At 35.3% G+C, this 20,493-nt stretch overlaps 1 protein-coding gene across 1 annotated transcript in view; it reads right to left on the reverse strand.

Annotated features, from left to right (window-relative positions):
• The window catches only part of ctps1a (CTP synthase 1a), a 47,513-nt gene that overhangs the window by 12,567 nt on the left and 14,453 nt on the right, over positions 1-20,493 (reverse strand). Inside the window, exons 4-9 of the mRNA XM_073821721.1 lie at positions 6,769-6,869; positions 6,568-6,684; positions 6,383-6,466; positions 2,939-3,019; positions 2,252-2,403; positions 498-630 (exon numbers count right to left, since the gene is read on the reverse strand). Of these exons, the coding sequence (XP_073677822.1) occupies positions 498-630; positions 2,252-2,403; positions 2,939-3,019; positions 6,383-6,466; positions 6,568-6,684; positions 6,769-6,869 (668 nt within the window). The remainder of the gene's footprint in view (positions 1-497; positions 631-2,251; positions 2,404-2,938; positions 3,020-6,382; positions 6,467-6,567; positions 6,685-6,768; positions 6,870-20,493) is intronic.

A 20,493-nucleotide genomic window follows, 5' to 3' on the forward strand; every position in this document is an offset into this window, starting at 1 on the left:
TATCTTAGCCCAGCTACTTTGAACTCTTCGAACACATTCTACTATTTTGCATAAAAAAAAAAAACTTTATACAACATTGATAGGAACACTGACATAACAATAACTCAATCTATGACCACACTCAACAAAACTGAATATATGTGAATACATATATTAATACTAGACACCTTACAGATAATGTGTAGCAAAAATCTGTCATATCTTTATTAACATACTTTACTAGCCTTTCGTTTTGGAGCTCTGATGCAGCCATTATCTTCTCAAGGTGCCAATTCTCTAGTCACGTGCCAATTTGCACTATTCATGTGAAACTGCACACATTTAATTGAGACCCTTTATTTTTTCCATATTTGCAGGAAGTGCACTTAAACATCAGTTAGTAAGGTTTTTAGAGCTTTAGAAATGACCTTTTTTATGGTCACTATTTTGACCGGTGGGATTAAACAGGTGAAAGATAATCTATTCTTCTCAATCTCAATCTGAAAGGTTTCACTCACCTTAACCTCTAGTTTGTGGCTGATGGCGAGAGCGGAGTGTTCCAGGGCTTTGATCACGGAGGCATACGAGTCGGAGAACTTGGTGTATTTCCCCACCAGAGCAATGGAGCACTGCTCCAACAGCCTGTCTGACCTACCATTTCAAACACAACGAAAACATTTAAAGAGCCTTTGCCAGTCTTTATTTTATATTTCAAACAAATCTCAAAAGACCTGTATTATCCTTCTCTACATGATCTATGATAGCTCAATATATCTCAATGTATAAACTGATCCTGAATCATTCCTAAGTTTTGAGTGGTACTAACCAGAAATGTTCACAAGTCTTTAACCTGGAGTCCGAGTCAAGTCTCAAGTCATTTACAAGCCTTTTTTAGTAAATGACTGGGAGTCTGTAGGCTCACTAAAAAAATCCCATTTAGAATCCTCATGTATTGAAATCTTCCTATTTATGAAAATGTTTTATAGGCTATAGACAAAATATATGATCTATAATCTGTGTGTTTTTTTTTTTTTAAAGAGGTATTACATTGAAAGGTTGAAGTAACACTCCACTTTTTTTTGGAAATGGGCTCATTCTCCAACTCTCCCTGAGTTAATAAGTTGAGTTTTACCGTTTTGAAATCCATTCAGCCGTTCTCCTGTTCTGGCAATATCACTTTTAGCATAGCTTAGCATAGATCATTAAATCCTATGAGACCAATAGCATCGTGTTCAAAAATGACCAGCGATTTTCGGTATTTGTCCTATATTACAACTTGACTCTTCTGTAGTTATATTGTGTACTAAGACCAGCGGAAAATTTAAAGCTGTGATTTTCTAGGCTGATAAGATTAGGAACTACACTCCCATTCCGGCGTAATAGTCAAGGAAGTTTGCTGCCGTAACATGGCCGAAGCAGGCGCAGTAATATCACGCAGCACATCGCAGCACAACGTGACCAACTGCATGCACAGGGAGCGTTCCTCATTGGAAGTTACCTAGCTGGGAACTAATTTCAGGTGCTGCGTGATATTACTGCCATATTACGGCATCAAACTTCCTTGACTATTACGCTGGAATGGGAGTGTAGTTCCTAATCTTATCAGCCTAGAAAATCGCATTTTTACATTTTCCGCCGGTCTTAGTACACGATATAACTACAGAAGAGTCAAGTTTTAAATAAAATACAAATATTGAAACTCGTTGGTCATTTTTGAACGCGATGCTATTGGTCTCATAGGATTCAATGATCTATGCTAAGCTATGCTAAAAGTGATATCACCAGAACAGGAGAACGGCTGAATGGATTTCAAAACGGTAAAAAATCAACTTATTAACTCGGGGAGAGTTGGAGAATGCGCCTATTTCCAAAAAAAGTGTTCCTTCAATGTACATCCATCCAGTCTGTTGCTTATGTTTTAATCCATTACCATGTTCAAAATTGTTTTTCTGTAAGCAAAGTCCTTTCTACCATGACACATAAGGAAATATGTAACACAGATATTACAAAACCATATAAATTAAGTATTTCTTTTTGATAGAAGTCAGGTTACTCAATTTAAGATCCAACGACCTCTGTATTTTCTCTCAAGCAGAGGTCCGAAAAAAAACAAAACAAAAAAAAACCATGCAAGGTCATGTGACAAAATACTGTTTCTGTTCAGGGTTTTCATTTTAGGTCGAGTCTGAAGTCAAGTCTGAAGTTTATAAAAATGCGACTCTAGTGCAACTTGAGTCTGTCACTAACTCGAGCGGCCATCTCTGGTACTAACCTGTCTGACATCTCTTTCCACTTTGCAAGCATTTTCCTGGGTCTGTTTTCAATGGGCAGATTCAGTCTGCGACAGAAATATCCCACAACGCCCTGGTCTTCTAAGAGCAGTGGCACTCTGTAGATGGATGATACATCATGTACACAGATCACCTGCAGAGAAAAACAATTGAGGTTATTGGATTTCATCTAACAAACAACTTTAAACATGAAATGTGTGTATGGATGTTTTCAAACCATGATTTATTAATAACTCCCATACTAAAATAAAAAAAAAAGAAATGAGTTATAAAAAGAAAGCCCTTACTTGCACATGGTTTGGGTGTTTTATGCAAATTAATCAAATCAACCTTGGGGCACATGGTTGTTCATAACACACCAAATTTGTTAGTATTACAATGTGGTTAATTCACAATATGTGCTTACTGATTTTCATGAGCAGTTCTTCTGTGGTTAGATAGAAACCAATAAATAATCCTTGCAAATATTAGTGAATGACACCCCACTGTTGAGACATATTTTAGATCAGTTTCAGCAGAAATCAGTGCCTTTACATGTTTTTTTTTGTCAGCATGTTCTTGATAAACATGCTATTGATACTGTTATAATGCCAGTTATTCTGAGGTTTGTAAAAAATGTATTTATGAGGCTCCTTGGTGATCTTCAGTCCAGCAGGATCTAGACTAACCTGTTCAGGTTCCACATGACAGAACATGGAAATCTTCTCTTTAACAGAGTTATCAAGTGGAGTGGAGCAACGACACATGATCTGCAAGAGAAAAAACAAAAGAACACTCAAAACTGTGCCCGACATGATCAATGTGGACATGATTCGCTGTTTTATAAACAAAAAATATCAGCATACTCCGTCTTTACTTCGAATAATATTTTTATGCATTTGAACGCCATTACAGCTGAATATGGCTTGGTTGGATTTTGTTTCAATGATTTTTATCAACATATTTGAATAGGCTAAATATCTGTAACTTTTATTTGCTCAAAACTAACAAAAATGTTCCTTTGATATCTGTTGATGTGCTTTTAAGGCGAGACACTGCAGGTGTTGTTATCACCTTACTTACCCAGTTGATTGATTACATTGATATTTGCAAACATTTTTTGCATTACAAGTTTTCTAAAATGTTAGGTTTAAATATGCAAATGAGACATTATTTAATAAAATCTGTGCTAATTTGCATACATTTCTAGTACAAAAATCTAAACACTGGATAAAGTCAGTTTCAAAATTCTTGTTTAATTTTTTTGACACATTAGAGTCAAAAGTTTTTAGAGAGGGGATTTTGGGCATCTCATTTTTGTCAATAAAATGTTGTATATAATCAAGCAAATTATATATGAACAAATCCCTGTGTAAAAACCTTCAGGATATAGACAGGAATAAAAATGTAAAGTTGGTGTGTGTTAGTGCTACTGAAGTGGAGATTTATGGTTCAGTGTAGAGAAAATGGGATTTAAAAATATTAATTGTATTGCAATCTATTGACACAAATAGATAAAGTGCTATAAAAGAAACACTTGTGTCTTTTGGGTGTTTTCTTTCCACTAGTCTGAAAAAGCAGGTGCCTGCAGTGTCTCCCCTTAAAGGGAACATGGTTAAGACATCTAAATGTGCAATATGTCATTTATTGATAGGTAGTGGTTGAAATGGACATTGCAGTCCAAATTCTAAAATAATGGACAGAGTAGTTTTTAAAGCCCACTTATTTGTCTCAGACTGTATGCTCATGCAGGTTGCCAGATTGCAGATGCTTTGCTTTGTAGATGGATGTTGAGGTTTTTGTAGGTCAGGTAAAATCTGCAATCTCTGACCCAGTTCATTTGCTGACTTCCACGCCTTAAACACAGTGTTTTCCCGCAACTGGCAACCTGGGGTGTCGAAATCCTATTGGACATATTTGTAGTGGACGAATCACACAGAAGCAGACATTCTGACGGTGTGTTTTCAAAACATCTGAAAATATTGTTATGCTTTAGTACAGTTTATTACATTATATACATCAATTTAATTTCTCTTCGAAGGTTTTAATGAGCTGACAGATACTAAAACACATCAAAGCCCTTAATTTATCAGAAATATCACGATTTTATCACAACTCTTTGTTATGTTTGTTTTACTATTTTACAAGTTGTCTGAGTAGCACAGCCAAACTAATTTCCCTATTTTAAAACCAAAACCTTCCAAAATGAATGGCAGATATTTAGGCTAAAGTGGGCAAAGATAAAAAAAAAAAAAAATCTTTGTCATTAGTTTATCCTTGTTATTAAAAAAGAAGAATATAGATAGGCTACATAATATACAAATGTGACCCTGGAGCACAAAACCAGTCTTAAGTCGCTGGGGTATATTTGTAGCAATAGCCAAAAATACATTGTATGGGTCAAAATTATTGATTTTTCTTTTATGTCAAAACTCATTAGGAAATTAAGTAAAGATCATGTTCCATGAAGATTTTTTGTAAAATTCCTACTGTAAACCTATCAAAATGTAATTTTTGATTAGTAATATGCATTAAGAACTTAATTTGTACAACTTTAAAGGTAATTTTCTCAGCATTTTGATTTTTTGCAACCTCAGATTCCAGATTTTCAAATAGATGTATCTCAGCCAAATATTGTCCTATCCTAACAAACCATATATCAATAGAAAGCTTATTTATTGATGTATATATCTCAGTTTTGTCAAATTTAACCTTATGACTGGTTTTGTGGTCCAGGGTCACAAATATAAATACACCTACTGTACCTGAAAATTAAAGCACTGTTTGTTATCAGTAGCATTTAAAAGTAAAACACCATATACATAAATTATACATTGACTCTTATTAAAGTAACTGTATTAAAGTTCTTCAGTCAAGAGCAGTGAGTGATTTTCCTTTGTTTTGTTTTATAAGCCTACCATCACCCAAAAATGACAATTCTGACATTTTTGAACGTAAAACTTATTTTGAACAATGTGGGTAACCAAATAGTTGCTGGTCCCCAGTTACTTCCATAGTATTTTATTTATTTTTTTCCCCAATATCAAAGTGATACTGTTATCTACATTCTTCAAAATATCTTTTTTTTTTGTGTTCAGCACAAGAACAAAATGAATAGAAATTTGGTACAACATGTGAGTGACTACATTTTTGGGTAAACTGTCCTTTTAATGACAATCTGCAGCATGCTCATTTCTGTCGCTTTAAAGGAGAACTCCGGTGTGATTTTGACCTAAAGTGTATTGAATCATGATACCGAGTGTGAACGTACCTTGCATATCTCATCTCGGTTTGTGTCCTGCTGTCCGAAATCTGGGGTCAGTTAGCCGATGCTCACAACAGGTTGTATAAATCTACTCGTAAATGAACTACCGGTGCTTTTTCTGAGTTCTCAATGTCTCGTTTTAAATGTCAGGGCCCTTGGAAGTCTACCGATGAAGTATGGAGCTACTTTGTGCCTCGTAAATGGCGTAAAACAGTGATTTATTTACATGGCTATTCCGATGCCCTGTTGACTCTCATTGACAACCTGTTGTGAGCATCGGCTAACTGACCCCAGATTTCGGACTGCAGGACACAAACCGAGATGAGATATGCAAGGTACGTTCACACTCGGTATCATGATTCAATACACTTTAGGTCAATATCACACCGGAGTTCTCCTTTAAGAGCTGCACTCATCTAATGTCTACAGACGCTCATCCGTTTTTCTCTCAACTGTTTACTTTCACTTTGGACATAACCAACTGTGTTTATATGTAATCCTTGTGTGTTTTGACAGTATTAGCAAATCAGACGCCAAAGATAGCTTAGTCCAGTAACCAGGCGCAGTTTGACAGTCTTTTAGCAAAAGCTTCAGGTTTACGTGCTCATAAAGCGCATGCCAGAACAGCGCACGGACGAAATAACATTTTACCAGTGAGACTTTGAAGCACATGCAAATAATGTACTTTTGTGATTGCAAAACGAATAAATGCAGTGTCCTATTAGTGAAAGCATGTCGTGTCGTACAGTATGTTGAGACAGAGGCACAATACTACGATCAAAAATGGTCATACTGCACACCACTAACTGTAAATGAAAAACAAAAAACTGAAATTGCATGCAGAAATGCTCTATGCAGCTTGACTCACCAGGTCAGGTGACAGCCCCAGTCCTCTGAGCTCTCTCACACTGTTCTGAGTGGGTTTGGTTTTCTGCTCTCCTGTAGCGCTGGGCTGGACATCACAGACTCACATTATTACTGCATGTGCATGATATGGTCTATCACATATGGTTTAATGAACTGCTCTGTGTGCAAATGCAAACAACTCCTGACCTGCGGCACCAGGCTGACGTGAATATTGCAGAAATTCTCTCTCTTCACTTTAAACTGGAACTGTCTGAAGGCCTCGATGAAAGGCATGCTCTCTATGTCTCCAACCGTACCGCCCAACTGCAAACACAACCAAACGGCAGACATTAGAAACCTCTTAAAACCTGTATTTCAATCAATGCAAGTGTCCAGCTCTTTGCTCACCTCAATGACGCAGACCTGGGGCTCAACGCCGTCGTCATCCACAGGAACTTTAGCTTGACGCATTACCCACTCCTGAATAGCATCAGTTATGTGTGGCACCACTGGAACAAATAGACATACAATGAAACATGAGAACATAGACATGCCAACCTCTCTTTCCAACACAGTGTGCATAATTCATGTGAAACACACTTGTTTACATCCTTACAATCTACACTACAGAGCTGTCACGATTCGTCGTTTCTAATCGACTACTCGATTTTTAAAAATGCTCGATTTCATTTTGCCTGCGTCCAGTTACCAGCCAAAATATCCCTGAAGTGGCACATCTCCTGGACCAGAATCCATGAAACGCATTATCAGATCTACGTTAAAATCATAATTGAGCATAAATGTGAATTCACAAAAGCTACAATTTAGTTAAGGCGAGACACTGCAGTTACTCAGTTGATTGATTACATTGATAGTTGCAAACATTATTACAAGTTTTCTAAAATGTTAGGTTTAAAAATGCAAATGAGCCATTATTTAATGAAATATGCACTCATTTGCATACATTTCTAGTACAAAAATCTAAACACTGGACGAAGCCAGTTTCAAAATTCTTGTTTATTTTTTTATTTTTTTTTTACATATTAGAGCCAAATGTTTCTCCAGAGGGGATTTTGGGTATTTCATATTTTCACTCCATAATTCAGAAAAACTTAGAACAGATGTAAAACGATGCACTTTGGGGGAATAAAATGTATAAAATCAAGCTAATTGTATATGAACAAATCCCTCTGTAAAAACCTTCAGGATATAGACAGGAATAAAAATGTAGTTTGGTGTGTGTAAGTGCTACTGAAGTGGAGATTTATGGAAGAAACAAAAAACAAAAGAAAACGCCCTTTAAAAATATGTATTGTAATTGAAATCTATTGACACAAATAGAGAAAGTGCTATAAAAGAGACACTTAACAGTGTCTTCTGGATGATTTCTTTCCACTAGTCTGAAAAAACACTTTATGAAAAACCAAAAAGCCCTACTCTGCAGTAGTGTTGTTTTTCTGCGGCCCATTTTAATTTTAGTTTTAGTCTAGTCTTTGTGTGAAGCTGTCATTTTAGTTTATTAGTTTTAGTCACGTTCATACACTTCTTAGTCTAGTCAAGTTTTAGTCGACTAAAAGTCTGAGCATTTTAGTCTTATTTTAGTCAGAATTACCCATGACTATTTTCATCTAGTTTTAGTCGACGAAAACTGATGACATTTAGTCAATTTTTAGTCAATGAAAATTGTATTTTAGTCTATTTTTAGTAATGCAATTTTAACCCAGTCAATATAGTATAAGAACCTAGTAGTATAGACGAAACCAAAGTTTTTTTTTTTTTTTTAGCCAAACCCATTTCAAACAAGGTTATCTTATATTATTGTCACCTTATAAGCTCAAGAATACATCCATTCCAGACATGGAGGATGCTCTAATTTGAAATTACAACATTTATTTTACCTACCAAACATGTTAGAAGTAGCCTACACACATAAATTGAAATAAAAAAAATTAAAACAATAAATAAAATAAAATAGCATCACATGACAATGGCAGAAAAAAAATAGATTCAAGTTCAACAAACGTGACTGCTTCATATTCTGATTCAAACACGAACCCCTTGCGCAGGTTTCAAGTGTCATTCACTTCTTTATTAAGAATAAATCATAATACGAATAAATATGTCCCTGTAGTTTTGTGCATGTTCATTTTGTAGTAATTTCCTGCTTCAAAAGCACTTCTGATTAATAATAATATTAGTCAATTTAACAATATTCTTCATTTACTTTGATCATCTATGGCTACACAAATCATGCTTGTACTTTTATAAGTTTATTTACACATTAATTAATTTGTTTAAGTAAAATATTTCTTATGGTTTTCGTAGCACAAATTGATTCTTTTTATGAAACGGTCCAAAAATCGCTTTGACATCTGGGACGCAAAAGAAACTTTTTCCACCTTTGACCACAAGATGTCATTAGTGTACAACGTGTTGAAAAGCTTCGAGTTATGAATCTTTTTAGATCCAGTTGAGGGGAACGCTTTGGTCCTTCGAAAAGCTTCATTTTCCCATCACTACTAAAAGTAGGAAAAAATGTATGAGTCGTTTCTTCTTTTTCTCCCAAAGACGAACCACAGCTGACCGGCCATCGGTCCCTTTCTCTGTGTCCAACTTAACTTTGTTTGTAGTCGTCTTCTATCTAGATAATGACGCGAGTGTGACTTGAGAAAGTGATGTCTTCTGAGGTTTAGTCTAGAAGGGATACAGCTCTGGCTACTGGGCATACGCACATCAATCTAACGTTATAACATTTCGTTTCGTCTCGTTTTCGTCGCCGAAAATGAAGAGACATTTAAGCATGTTTTTTATTTTGTAAACCACATTTAGTCTCGTTTTTATTCGTAAACGAAATCGCATATACATTTTATTATAGTCATGGTCACATGACCAGCATTTTCGTTTCGTCTCGTTTTCGTCACGTGATAAAGCTTCTTTGACGACGATATTTAGTCATAATTTTCGTTGACAAAAGCAACACTACTCTGCAGGCCTTTGTTGTAATGCATAATGTACATTAGCTCTATTGTTTATAATACATTATGTATTTCAACTGTTTTTTTTTTTTCAATAAAACCATATGATTTCTTGCTTTTGATACTTTATTTGAACCAATTATTATTGTCTCATTGCTATTATATATGTATTTTAAAGGAATAGTTCACCCAAAAATGATAATTTGATGTTTATCTGCTTAGCCCCAGGGCATCCAAGATGAGGGTGACTTTGTTTCTTCAGCAGAACACAAACGAAGATTTTTAACAAAAACTGGTGCAGTCTGACAGCCAAATAACGGCAGTCAATGGTTACCAAATCTTTAGAGGAAAGAAAAACATGCACAGACAAATCCAAATTACACCCTGCGACTCGTGACGATACACTGATGTCCTAAGACACGAAACGATCGTTTTTTGTGAGAAACTGAACAGTATTTATATCATTTTTTACCTTTGATACACAGCCACGTCCATCTGTCCTGAGCACGAGTTTAGCTTTCGGCTCATGATATGTGAACGCGCTCTGGTGTAGTATATGCAAACACCGGAAGCGATCTGTCGCATGTAAACGACACTCATTGTTTATACAGTGCATAGAGATTGTGGGTATAGCGGCTATTCAAAATGGTGATTACTTGAGCTTATCCTGATTGTTTAAACCGATTTAAAGCTAAAAGATTACTTTCGCTTGCGCAAACTCATCCGGGACTATTCACCGATTTCCCCTTACGGCGTTTGTGTATACTACTCCAGAGCGCATACGAGGGATGTGCGGTATACCGGTACTGTGAAAATACCGGTATTAATTTTTTTTAAAACGGTACAATATCAAAAGTTTGCTCTGTCCGGTTTTTCATCCGCTGTTCCGATTTTCACCACTATGCGGCAGTGTTCTGTGATAACAGACAAATGGCAATGGATCACACAGATGAAACGCGCTCTGCAGCGGTCAAAGGAGCTAGCAAAAAAAAATGAAGACTGAAAAGATATGTATATGTGAACCCATTTTATTCAGTCCCAAAATCACAATCCAACCTGTATCCTCTACTCTGTTAGGTTGCATTCTGGTTGCATTTTCTTTGTGATAAAGACTGAAAAAATGTGACCCTGGACCACAAAACCAGTCATAAGGTTACATTTTACAAAACTGAGGTGTATATATCATATGAAAGCTGAATAAATAAGCTTTCTATTGATGTATGGTTTGTTAGGATAGGACAATATTTGGCCGAGATACATCTATTTGAAAATCTGAAATCTACGGGTGCAAAAAATCAAAATACTGAAAAAAAATCACCTTCAAAGTTGTCCAAATTAAGTTCTTAACAATGCAGATTACTAATAAATAAATACATTTTGATATATTTATAGTAGGAATTTTACAAAAAATCTTCATGGAACATGATCTTTACTTAATTTCCTAACGATTTTTGGCATAAAAAAAAATTATAATAATTTTGACCCATACAATGTATTTTTGGCTATTGCTACAAATATACCCCAGCGACTTAAGACTGGTTTTGTGGTCCAGGGTCACATATATTAAGAGATTATTTTAATTAGATCTCTTCAGTTTTGTTTCTTCTAAAATCAAAATTGTAGTTTTTATTATTTTCTTGTAACAATTTCTTTGCACAGTTGTTCATAGAGTTTTCAATTCACCTATATTTGCCTGTTTCCTTTTTTTTTTTTTTTTACCTATGGTATCGATTTGGTATCGATACCAAGGTATTAGATCCTAGTATCGTACCGAAGTCAAAATTGTGGTATCGAGCCATCCCTAGCGCATACACACGTCACGAGCCAGATGTTAAACTCGTGCTCAGGACAGATGGACGTTGCTGTGTATCAAAGGTAAAAAAATGATATAAATACTGTTCAGTTTCTCACAAAAAACGATCGTTTCGTGTCTTAGGACATCAATGTATCGTCACGAGCCGCAGGGTGTAATTTGGATTTGTCTGTGCATGTTTGTGTTTACTTTTAAAGGTCTGGTGCCCATCCACTCACATTATTTGGCTGGCAGACTGCACCGGTTTGAGTTAAAAATCTTTTTTGTGTTCTACTGAAGAAACAAAGTCACCCTCATCTTGGATGCCCTGGGGGTAAGCAGATAAACATCAAATTATCATTTTTGGGTGAACTATACCTTTAAGTCATTTCAAAGGTTAGTTCTCTTATATCTACATTTGTATTACCACAAAAAAGCCTAATTGTAATTATAGTTTTATTTACAATTTTTTTTTTTTTTTTTTTTAGTTTAAATTTTTCTATACTCTGTTTTAATAGTTAAATTATCATTATTATTATTATTTGAAACAAAAAGCCTGTGTAATTAATGGAGTTTTACAGTTTTATTTTTACCAAATTATTTTCTACTACTTTTCTGGATTCCATTTTACATGGTTCCATTAAAATTTAATAAACATCTCCAATTAATTTATTGTATTAAAATCAAAAGTTCTAAAGTAAAACTAACGATTTTTTTGTTGTTGGAAATAAGTCGTTTAGATTAATCGATTAATAAATAAATTAGTCGATAGATTAATCAATATAAAAATAGTTATGCGTGACATGCTGTTGATTACCTCCAGAAAATTATTTACCTAATCTCTCAGTTTTTAAAACTGCACTTACAAGTCTATAGGGCAGATATTGAACAAGAACCTAAATAAACAAAACATAAAAGGGCGTGTTTCACTTGGATCAGTTAAAACAAACTCTAGTGCAGTTGCATTGCCAGTGTAATTAAAACAGATGAACGCCGCATTGTCTCAACCTTGGGCCAAGACCCATCTTTACAGGCTGTTTCGATCCACTTTTAAGTGAAAACAAATGCACAAATAATCAAGGACATCTAGACTGACCAAAATCCATTACAGCTCAGTATAGGCAACTGTTTCCTTGAAGCAGATCTTAGTTTGTTTGCACAACAGAGGACTTCCTGTTGCCGTTTTAACTTATTTACACAGTGCTCTTTGTGAGTTTTCAGCTGGTAAAAATTATACTCTACGTTCACACAAGAAGTGCATTTAGCTCAGCACCAGGGGTGTGCGATATGACTATTTTTGATCGTGGATGATTGAAATGTCTTCACAATCTGCTTTTGAAAAAAATATATCGTAGTATCGTGCTACAGTGTGCCTCCGTACAACACGACATCGATTCACACACGGGACACTGCACTTACTGGCACACAAGTACATTATTTGCATGTGCTTTAAAGCTTTGCCGGTTAAATAACGCTATTTTGTCCGTGTGCTGTTCTGGCATGCGCTTCATGAGCACGTACACCTGAAGCGTGCGCTAAAAGCCTGTCAAACAGCGCCTGATTACCGGACCAAGGTTATTTTTGTAAACGAAAAGGATCGATCAGAAAACATTTTCGTAAACTAAAATAAAATAAAAACGTCAAAATCAATGAAAAACCGAAACTACACGAAAATAACTTTCTTTGAAAAACCTAACAAAAATAAAATAATCGTAATCATTACGTTCTCACCCCATGGTGGAAAAATAGACTGCGACCTAAACAGCACCCGCATTAAATCTAGACTACTGCATTAGTTTTAGGCAAAATTATTTATTTTTTATGGAACACAAGCAATCAAACCAATATACTAGAGCTGATTAATCGTTACAAGATCTAGATTCAAAAACAGACGCGATCATTTCTAAATGACAACGATTCCTCATGTCTATTAAACCTTTGAAAAAGTTTCATGGAACATTCAAATCGGTATTTGCACTGCCGCTGACAGAGAGAGAGAGCAGTCATCATGTTTAAGTAAGAAACAGCTTCACAAACAGTCTTTTCAAATACCATTCATATTATCACAGCTATAGTCTGATTAAAGGTCATAGTTTGGATATAAACATTGATGTCCATGGTAGAGATCAATATAGAGCTCATATTTTGAAAGTAATTGCCTCTTCAAATAACATTTGTGTCGATCGCATTGTTTTGCCACTAGGTGGAAACAAACAACTGTTAAAACACGTATTTGTCATTGAACAGAGATTTATTCAAAAACGCTGATTCATCCAGTAATGTTTTTATAAGTCATTTATTCATTCAAACCACTTTTTCATAAATTTAATATTAATATATATATATATATATATATATATATATATATATAAAATTGTAAATACAAATATTATGTATTAAATGATTAATAATTCATTCAAACAAATTAAACATTTTTAAATAGACTGCAGCAATTGATATTTTGTCTCACATTATTTTGCTTAGTTTACAATTTCGAGGAAATCGTGATCTCTATTTGTTCTCTAAAAAACTAAAACTGAAATTAAACTATATCACAAAAAAAATTAAACTGAAACTAACAAAATTGTTAATGAAACTAATAAAAAAAGGAAACTAAATTTTATTGCAAATTTGAAAACTATATTAAAATTAAACAAATTTAAAAAAGCAAAACTATAATAACCTTGTACTGGACTAAGCTATCTTTGGCGTCTGATTCGCTAATACTGTCAAAAACACGCATGGATTACATAAACACAGCTGGTTATGTCTTAAGTGAAAGCTGAGAGAAAAACGGATGTGCGTCTGTAGACATTAGAGCGACAGAACTAAACATGCTGCCGACTGTCATTAAAGAGAGTTCACCAGAAAAAACTACTCACTCACTTATTGTGCCAAACCTCTATTCATTTTTTTGGATGTGGATAACACTACAGTTGCTGGTCCACACTGCCCTTGATAGTGGGGAAAAAATAATAAAATACTATGGAAGTAACTTCAAGTTCAATAAGTTTTATGTTCAACATGTTTTATGCTTAAAAAATACAGTTCCTTTAATAAGACTCGATGTATAATTTATGTATATAGTGTATATCGTGTTTTATTTTTATATTTGTTAAATCAATTTATTGAATGCCACTGCTAAATACACCTACTGTACCTGAAATGTAAAGTTTTATTTGTATTTTTTGTGCATTTGCAACATGTAGCCTATCTTTGTTCTCATTTTTAATAACAAAGATTAAAAAATTACAAAGACTTTTATCTTCGCTCAATTTGGCCTACACATCTGCCATTCTTTTCATTTTATATTTTGTTACAATGTAAGGCTTTGGTTTTGAAATAGGGATATTAGTGTGGCTGTGCTGCTCAGACAACTCGCAAAATAGTAAAACCAACATGACAAAGAATCGTGATAAAACCTTGATATTTCTGAAATTATTTTTGCCATATCGCCCACCCCTACTCAGCACATAGCATCGTTTTGTACGTTTTGCAAATTCCAACCCAAAATATATGCCATAAAATCTGTCCATTTAGGTATCCTTATCCTTACACCTTTTGTTTTGTACCTTTATGTTCAGTGTTTAAAATGACAGTCTGATAGCTGCATTTACATTACATGGTAAAGCACTCTCAGGTTGATTTCATGCCTCATTCATATGTGACCCTGGACCACAAAACCAGTCATAAGGTTAAATTTTACAAAACTGAGATGTATACATCATATGAAAGCTCAATAAACAAGCTTTCTATTGATATGTGGTTTGTTAGGACAGGACAATATTTGGCCGAGATACATCTATTTGAAAATCTAGAATTTGAGGGTGGAAAAAAAATCAAAATACTGAGAAAATCACCTTTAAAGTTGTCCAAATTAAGTACTTAACAATACATATTACTAACCAAAAATTACATTGATATGTTTACAGTAGGAATTTTACAAAAAATCTTCATGGAACATGATCTTTACTTAATTTCCTAATGATTTTTGGCATAAAAGAAAAATCAATAATTTTGACCCATACAATCTATTTTTGGCTATTGCTACAAATATACCCCAGCGACTTTAGACTGGTTTTGTGGTCCAGGGTCACATATGTGGAAATAAATCTGATGGGCTGGATACATGCATTTACATCTGCTACGCAAGCAGACAGACTGGATATTCCCCTGTGGTACATCATTAAACAAGCGATTATAGCAAATGATGTCAACTAAGTTGGACACACCAAGCACAAAAACATGACTCTTTTCACTGGCACTATGGAAAATGAAGGATCAACCCAGTGGAGTCATGCTGAACTTGTATGCCTTTTGAGCTTTCGTGGCAAGTAAAAGCTTGTATTATCAAAAGCCCAAGCTTTTCTAGGTCAGTATGTCAACCATACTTTAGATATGGGTCAGCTTTAAAAGGTTATGTAAGCTGGTGATCCAAAAAAAAAAAAAAAAAGATGCAAAATCAGGGCTCTAGACTAACTTTTTGCACTGGTTGCACTGGTGCGCCTAACTTTTTTTCTTAGGTGCACCAGCACAAAAGTTAGGTGCACCCAAATTTTCAACCGCATCACATTTAACACCGCAGTTTTACAAGTTCACTTTTTTTTTACTTTTTTATTTTATTTATTTTTTAATCCCTGTCCATATAGGCAATATTGACTTGTAAATGATTAACTAACAATCTGGTCAATATAAAGTTCTTTATTTGAAGCATATTTTTTCCCCCAGTACTTTACCCTACTTTGTGTAATAACGAAAACATTTCAGTGAAAAAATAAGTCCAAAACTCTCTGTTTTAACATTTTGAACAATAGGGCTCTACAATCTTTTTTTTTTTTTTTTTTTGAAATTCTTGTTTTAATTTTTCTCATAATCAAATGAAAGCATAAACATTTATTTATTTTTAATCAAATTAAAAATAAACCTTTTTAATTTTTGGCAAACATATATATGATTTATAAATAGGAATATATAAACACCTACATTATACTGTACAAAAGTAATACATGACTAATATTGTTCTGTTTCATGTTAAACCGTACTTTTATTTTGACAGGTTGCCGTGGAGTTTCTGTGTGTACAGTATGATATGATGCTTTCTCAAATGAAACGGTAAAAGTGACACAGTAGGTTTGGAGATTGAGTTTAACTGTTCATGTGAGATGCAAATGCCAAAAATTAGCGGGAGCGTCGCGCGTGCTTCAGTAGCCTATACGCGTGTAGTTAAAAAAAAAAATACACGTCTCCACCATTAATACATAGAGGCAAACGGAAACATGCAGGATTCATTTTAAACGGTCTTTTTGCCTTTCAGTTTTCATAGACATATGTATATATATCTATGTTCATAGACACTAGTCCATATCGCGATTTGAATTAAGTGACAGACCAACTTTTGATTTATCAATCCAGAAATCAACGTATTACGTGGCATTCCGCGCCATAGTAAATTCGGTTTTTATGAATGGAGTCCGCGATCCAGTCCGTGTTTTTGCGGAGGAGGCATTGTAAACGCTTGACAATGTAGAGACATTCTGACTGCATCACATGCATTTTCAAACGTACACACACGTACAGGAATATCTGGACCACTGCCAATCAGAGGGGGGCGGGATCCGTCCTTCATCTCTGATTGGTTTAGACCACGATATGGGTCTAATGTGTGTCTGTTGTTGAGTGACGGAGTTTCGTTTTTTTCCCCCTTGAACGGCTGGTCGCACCGGTGCAACCTTTGATTTTTTTTAGTCGCACCATTGAGAAATCAGGTCGCACGTGCGACCAAATTGGTCGCACTCTAGAGCCCTGAAAATGTGCCCTAAGCAAACTAGTGTTGTCATGATACCAAAATTTTGACTCTAAAAAAGCATTATATCCCCTTTAAAAAAAAAAAAAACGTATAAAACAACATAAAAATAAATATTACATGCCAGTGCCACTGCACAGGACAATGGTGAGCGACTACCGAGCCTAAAGGTATGTAGAGATCTTTGCAACATTAGCTGCATTTCATTACCCCTTAAACTGCGCAAAATGAAATTGCGAATTGAAAACACACCTAATGGAAATGCGTCAATTGCGCAAAAAGTCCCATTTATCACAAAAAAGGTTTCATCCTCAAATGAGGTGGTTTTTCAGGCAATTCGAAAAAGGAATATTTTGCAAAATAGCAATGGAAACTTTTTTTTTTTTTTTTTTTTACAGGTCACAATCGATTAAATATAGCCAAAATCTAGAGATGCTCCGATCAGCATTTTTGGGGCCGATCACTGATTACCGATCACCAAGTTCACAAAATGGCAGGGGAATGGGAATCTATAATCTAGCAGAGTTTGCACCATTTGTAGAAATGAAACTAACTCTAAATTAACTATATTGAAAAAAAAAAAAAAAAAAAAAAACTGTAGAAATAGGCTACAGTCAAGATCTTGAAGAACCACCAAGTTAGGGTTGTAGACGATAGTATCATGTATCGACGATAGTTAGAGATATCGCCAGTTGCTGATGCCTTTCACGATAGCAAGACGATTATTATTATTATCCGTCAAAAGGCACCTAACTTTAGCGATGCAGCGCTGTAATGGAAACGCGCCTAAGTCAAGGAAGTTTGCTGCCGTAATAAGGCCGAAGCAGGCGGAGTATTATCAGAAATTAGTTCCCAGCTAGTTTAGCATTTGCACATGTGCTGCGTGGTATTACTGCTCCTGCTTCGGCCATATTACAGCAGCAAACTTCCTTGACTATTACGCTGGAATGGGAGTGTAGTTCCTAATCTTATCAGCCTAGAAAATTGAAGCTTTGCATTTCCGCCGGTCTTAGTACACGATATAACTACAGAAGAGTCAAGTTTTAAATAGGACAAATACGGAAACTCGTTGGTCATTTTTGAACGTGATGCTATTGGTCTAATAGGATTCAATGATCTATGCTAAGCTATGCTAAAAGTGATATCGCCAGAACAGGAGAACGGCTGAATGGATTTCAAAATGGTAAAACTCAACTTATTAACTCGGGGGGAGTTGGAGAATGAGCCCATTTCCAAAAAAAGTGGAGTGTTCCTTTAACTCGCCGCATGGGTAAGAGCTTTATTCATCATACAGTGTAGATAAACTGATTATAACAGGAGTGTTTTTTAAAGTGCACCTCGCACTAGACTGGGCTACACTAGTTAGTGAAGTTCTTTGATAATGTAAATGTTCTTTGCTTGTTATTTGTAGCTGCTTTTTAAGATGATGTAAGGATTATATTATCCAGCATTGTACAGTCATTAGGATAAAGGTAGTAAAATGTGGTTTAGGCTGAATTAAATACGATATCAGAATCCGTCTATATATAGGAAACATAAACATTCACCTCAGTAACATCTATATGCGTTCATTAGAATTACGATGCGATAAAATGGCGCGCTAAACATCCACACGTGAATTACAGGGCACCGTTTCTATTCTATATGGACTGAACTACAAGATGAACTGATGACAAAGATCAGACATACAGCGGTAACATTATCACAATATGACGGGTAAAGAAAGATACATTCATTTACATTCAAGCGCGCACATTTACCGCTCACTGAAGATAGCAGAGAATGAAACCGAAAGTAAACTTGAACGTCTCCGGCAAAACTACAGTCAGCGCTCTGTACACCACAGCTTAGTCACACGCCCAATAACAAGACTACCCTTACTAAACGAATAAGGAGTTTAGTACTCATGTAGCCACTGGTAAGCTCCGCTCTGCTGTTGTTTACCTGTGCGCCGTGCATGCGCCTGTGAAAAAGTCCCGCGAGTAATTTACGTCAAGTGATCGGCTTTTTTTGATCGACGCTTTTGGGGTTCGCCGATCAAGCTATTTTTAGCCAATATCGGCCAATCAATCGGAGCATCACTAACAAAATCCCACAAAAATCCACTGCCATGACTTATAGCGAAAGGAAAAAAAATATGTTTTAGTCGCAAAACACAGGTTAATGGAAATTAGGGATGTTAACCGATGACCGTTTGACCGGTGGTTGACCGTATCAACGTTAACCGGTCAAAGTTGTCGGTAGTCGGTTAACCCCTTACACTCTGCGGCTATTTGGGGGATTTCCGCCTGCATTTGGCCTACCTAAATTCAAATGGTTCCCCTATACACATACAATGGAGGAAATTAAAAAAAATGGTTTCATTGTATAGAAAACCATTTAAACTACATAATATCAGTGTAATTATTTATAAATAACATTATATAGGTTTCAAAAACTACAATAAAAACAAAAAAATCATAGGCGCTTTTTGATTTTTTTTTTCAAAAGTGTTTTTTTGAAAGTCTGTAACTCAGGATTTAGGTGTCTCAGTTCTTTGCAAATTGTTTTGTTTGATTCCACTAGGTCTCAGGATATACCAGAAAAAAGATTTTTTCATATAACAGTTTCTAATTGAAAGTTATTGAATTATAACCAAAGGGAGTCACATTACCCCTTTTACCCCTATTTCCCCACTTTTTTCCCCCTAAAAGTATACTTCTGTTTCTTAGCAAAAACAGGTTTTATAAAGCATATTACCCCTTAGAATACTATTTTACTATGTACCATAGCACTTTTCATGATTATTGACTGAATTATGTTTCATTTTTATGTTTGCCTGTGTATTTACTGAAACACCTACTGTACTTTATTGTCAATATTCAATATACACTCAATACATAGCTTAGCAGATTATTTTGGTGTCCTTTACGTTTCAAAGTAATTATAGGAATAAAACAAACCTGAATAGAAGCGCTGTAATACTTATAGACGCGCTTATGAGCCGCGGATCCTCTGCTCTCCATGGAAACGGCCCGTTATTTATTCATTTAGCGTCTATTTTGGATAATGGCGACCGCTATATTCCTCTGAGACATTATGGCTGTGTCCAAATTCAGGGTCTACATCCTTCGGAGGACTCATTTGAAGGATGTTACGCCACAGCGCCGCGACGAAGGCTGTCCAAATTCATAGGATCCTTCAAATGCGGCCCACAAATACGTCCTTCTTTTCCCCGAATTTGAAGGATGGGTCTGGTGGATCCTTTCCCGTCCTACCTATCCCACAATTCCTTTCGGCAGAGCGCTTCCAGTATTTTCATATAATGGCGGACGAAGCAAGCGGCAGTAATGATGGAAGTTTAAAAAAAACTGCCGTTTCAAAAAATATTTTTTTACAGCGGTTGTCTAGTTTGGCCTTTGGTTTAGCGTTAAGCTTTTTTTTTTTTTACATTTGTATGTATATATGATAAAAAACAGCACTTTCGTAAACTAGCTTCTTTCTTACTGCCTGTGTGAATATCCCCTTACACACAGCTAATTTCTTGTTAGTGATTGAAGGTGTTTTTTAACGCTTTTAGGGAT

This window comes from Garra rufa, chromosome 17 (assembly GCF_049309525.1).
Source record: "Garra rufa chromosome 17, GarRuf1.0, whole genome shotgun sequence".
Lineage (NCBI taxonomy): Eukaryota > Metazoa > Chordata > Actinopteri > Cypriniformes > Cyprinidae > Garra > Garra rufa.